This window comes from Bidens hawaiensis, unplaced genomic scaffold, assembly GCF_021521415.1.
Source record: "Bidens hawaiensis isolate Kalapana, Puna unplaced genomic scaffold, B.hawaiensis_p1.1 tig00005567_1, whole genome shotgun sequence".
Classification (NCBI taxonomy): Eukaryota; Viridiplantae; Streptophyta; class Magnoliopsida; order Asterales; family Asteraceae; genus Bidens; species Bidens hawaiensis.
Window position 1 is genome coordinate 1,084,991 of NW_027491360.1, and position 4,194 is coordinate 1,089,184.

Genomic DNA, 4,194 nt, shown 5'->3' on the forward strand with positions numbered 1-4,194 from the left:
TGGATTTTTTAAAAGTTTGTACTTTTTAGGGATATTTTCGTGTATTTTTAAGGTATTTTTTGGGTATACATCGGTTATTTGAAATACCATGTTTCGGGTATTGGAAAAACCCGGTTCCTGGTATGGATTGGTTCGGGTTTTCGGGTATTACCGGGTACTATTCGGATCCGGTTCGGGTTTTAGTGCCAAAATGCATACCCTATCCGTACCCTACGGGTAGGGTCGGGTACAGGTTCGGGTATTAAAAACCCTGGTATTAAAAAAACCGGTTCCAAGTTTTTATTTTAAGTCCGGTTCCAGCTACGGATTTTTTGTGCACCATCTGACAAACAAACAAACGACCAACAATCCAGCAGTTGTATTTATATATCATCCACCCAAGAACAACTTAAACCATCCCCAAAACAAAACCTGAACTTAGGAAGCTGTTCATCGGAAATGGCAGATGAGGTGAAGCTGCTCTCGTTTCAAGGAAGTCTATATGTTTGCAGAGTGGAAATTGCTTTGAAACACAAGGGGATCAACTACGAATCTGTCCCACAAGATTTGGTTAACAAGAGTGCCGATCTTCTCAAATACAACCCTGTTCATAAAAAGGCCCCAGTGCTCTTACACAACGGGAAACCGATCTCAGAGTCGCTGGTGATCATTGAGTACATCGATGATGTCTGGAAGGGGGTTCCAGTTTTGCCTCAGGATCCTTACGAGAAGGCTCAAGCTCGATTTTGGGTCAAATTCATTGATGATAAGGTAATTGTTTTATGTTTTCATTTCATTTGAGCGCGCTTTTTTATGTTTCTGAACAAAAAAATACACACTTTTTAGCAATCTTGACCTAAACTATTTTAAATGGGTCAGTTTTGATTGTTTTAAAAATTAAATAGCTTGATTTGAGTAAGAGATATTAACCAAATGTGTTAAAATGAGTCATTTGAAATTTTATTTTGTTATTTTCGGGTCAAAATAGGTCGACAAGTTCAAAGAAATTGGCTGTTGTGGGTTAGTGGTCTAAGAAAATGTGGCAGGTTTAGGATCGGAACGAGTTTTCGCACGAGAAAGGTTTCGACACGAAATGGGTTTTGAATTCGAATGGGTTCGGTTCTGTTTCAAGCCAACACGAGTTTTCATACGGGACGGGTTGGGTTTTGGTTTCTTTTGTTTCTTTTTGGTCGATTCTGGACTCATTTTTGGATTTTTGTTTCGTTTTTGTCCGTTTTTTCAGTTCTGTTTTATTCGGTTTCAATTTTTTTAGTTTCATTTTGATCGATTTTTTCGATTGATTTGGTTTGGTTATGGCTTTTTGTTCCATTTTCGTCGGTTTCAGTTCGATTTCTCGTCTCAGTGGTTATTTATTTTTTATGGAGTGAGGGCAATGGAGGAAATGTTTTAATTGTTTTACTTTTTTTGTTTATAATTTATACTTTGATTTTATGATTTTTTTATTATTATTTTTGAATATTTTTTTGAGGGGTTTTTTATCTTAATAGAAAACCCCTTATAAAAATTTAAAAAATAATAATAAAAAAAGGTTAACTCAAAATATAAGTTAAAAACAAAAAATATAAAAACTAAAATGGTTGCGCCATTATCCTCATTCAAAAAAAATCCTGAAACCCGTTCTCACCCGTTCCGACCCAAACCAAAACAAACCTTTTTTTAATTGACCCAATCTGACCTTAACCCATTCTGACCCAAACCCGTTCGACCCATGACCCGTTCGACCCAACCCATTTACCACCACTATTCTTTAGCAATTATTGCTTACTAGCTCATGTATCTTATTAATTTATAAATATTTCTTATTATTTGGTTTTTATTTATTTTTTTTTCTAAGGAAATAAAAAAACGAACTAGTAGATTATTTTGTTATGTTTCAGCGTATGTTTGAGTTAACGAGTATATATGTTTCTGGTAATGAAGTCGGTAACTTCTAAATATACCATACTCTTCTCAGTTCTCATACCTATGAATTTTTTTTAAACCAATTCCACTCCCTAAAACCGAATGTTTCAATTTTCAAGTTTAAATGAGTGTCGTTAACTATTTGTCCGTCATTGATGTTACATTATATGGCCGATGTGGTCAGTGCACTCCTGCAATATTGAAGGCTTTTGGCATGAAAGGAGAACAAGATGCTACAGAAGCTAATGAGCAGCTGCAATTTCTAGAAAATGAACTGAAAGTCAATGGCAAGAAGTTTTTTGGAGGTGATAGCATCAACCTGGTTGATATTTCTGCTTGTTTCATAGCCTTTTGGCTTGGAGCAATTGAAGAAGCATCAGGGATACAGCTGGTGACCAAAGATAAGTTCCCAAAGTTAACAAAATGGTGTGATGACTTTGTTAATTGTCAAGCTGTCAAGGATAGCTTGCCTCCAAGAGAAATCCTAGTTGCTTTCTTCAAGGGAAGGTTTGGTAGCAAGTGATAGCGTGTGCGGTTACAAATGTGTGTTCATGAAGTTGACGTTTATGTGTAGAACATCCATCGATGTTCCAATAAGCAGCTCGTAGATGCTGATTGGTCTTGTATGTAGAATATTGTATTCAAATTGTGTGTGACGATTATAAATGTGTGCTTATGAAGTTAACGTTTGTGTGCAAAGCATCCATCGATGTTCCATTAAGCAGCTCGTAAATTAATGCTGATTTGTCTTGCACTATATTGTACTCTTTTTTTATGTTGTTCATTTTGTGGGAACTGATATGCAAGATTCTCTTTTGTTTTGGATGAACCCTTGTCTTCTTTAATCAAGTCTTTCCATATATGGTACATGAAACTTGTTCATTATTTGATATGTACCTAACTGGGTTAGCCAAAATTTCATGAAAATAGAAGCCAATATGGGTTTTTGGGATCTAAAATTACAATTAAGGTAGTTAGTATAAACAGAACAAACATGTTCTCTTATTTACATTCGTAAAAATCATCCAAACTATTAGCCACACAAAAAAAGGACGATAGCCAAGCAAGCAACAATATGGTTTCGTTGAATAGTAAACATTATCGTTTGAATTTTATTAGTTCTTTATGTATTGCTTACGGATAACATTTTATTGAAGCCTAAGAGCTTTAAGGTACATTTTGTGCTCTTATGGCTAGTGGTATATTGCCAGACGTCAACACTAATTATTGAGTTTATGATTCATTGGATTATCTTAATTGAGGTGATGATTAATCAAACAATGTGTGGCTAGTAATCTTTATGTTCTCTCCCGAATTGTAAGGTTTTCTAATTGGATATTTGTTAATCGTTTATGTTATTGGTGAGATAGTATTTTGATCATATGATTATTGTGCTATGGTGATAGTGTGTTTGTTTGTAATTGTTAGTGTGGTATAAATTCGTGTTCTTGACTATCCGTTCTTGGTGCCATAGGCAATCGAGATTTAGTAGAAGAGAATTAGGGTTAACAATACTAAAATGATTTTTGAGTGACAACCTTGCGTTTTTGTAATCCAAGTACTTAGTCCTCTCTTCTCATATCCAAACACATTTTCATGAACTATGATTGTGTAGTTCATCTCACAAGTAAACATTAACTTTTTCAACATTAAAAACCTGAAATCGGGAGAGAGCATTCTTTCTCTTATTGTTTAAAACTCGTTTAATTGTTTTAGTTATTTTCGTTAATCAAATCAATCAACCAAATCATTGAATTTATTTTCTTCACTTAGTTTAATATAGTTAAATTTTATAGCTACTCAGTAACGCATTTTCCACAAACTCCTTGTGTTCGATACCCGCTTATCACTATCTAATAGTTGTAATCGGTTTACTTTTGAGTGAGTCTTCGACCTCACGTTAAATTTTGACGCCGTTGCCGGGGAGTAGTGTGCAACGTGTGTTAACTTTAGTAGTTTTTGTGTTATTTTCGGGTTTCCCCTGGTTGTGTTAGTGTGCATGTACCTACATGTGTATGCATACTAGAGACTCTAACAGGTCATCACCGCTAGTAATCGATCCCAAGATTGACAGAACACTTCAAAGATACCGAGTCTTACTTAGGGAGAATAAGCTTCTTGGTTCTCCAACCGCATCAAACAACATGGATTCACCACTTCCCACTTCGGGTCAAACAATCCCGACTACACCTCCACCAAATCCACCAATCACTACTAATGTATCTACAACATCAAGTGAACTCCAACCACAACCCACAACCAAACCCATCAATGCCCAATTCACCTATGCAA

The 4,194-nt window shown here is 35.4% G+C and overlaps 1 protein-coding gene across 1 annotated transcript; it reads left to right on the forward strand.

Moving 5' to 3' along the window:
* Positions 1 to 369: 369 nt before the first annotated feature.
* LOC143630145 (putative glutathione S-transferase) lies at positions 370 to 2,587 on the forward strand. Its single transcript, XM_077099231.1, has 2 exons — positions 370 to 750; positions 2,087 to 2,587. The coding sequence occupies exons 1-2, from the start codon at positions 439 to 441 to the stop codon at positions 2,423 to 2,425; spliced, it is 651 nt and encodes a 216-aa protein (XP_076955346.1). The 5' UTR covers positions 370 to 438; the 3' UTR covers positions 2,426 to 2,587.
* Positions 2,588 to 4,194: the final 1,607 nt, after the last annotated feature.

Bases quoted from the DNA above. Each gene is read 5' to 3' on its own strand.
- LOC143630145 (XM_077099231.1), top strand. From the start codon at position 439: ATGGCAGATGAGGTGAAGCTGCTCTCGTTTCAAGGAAGTCTATATGTT. The intron at 751-2,086 runs GTAATTGTTTTA...CGATGTGGTCAG, and splicing joins TCAAATTCATTGATGATAAG to TGCACTCCTGCAATATTGAA.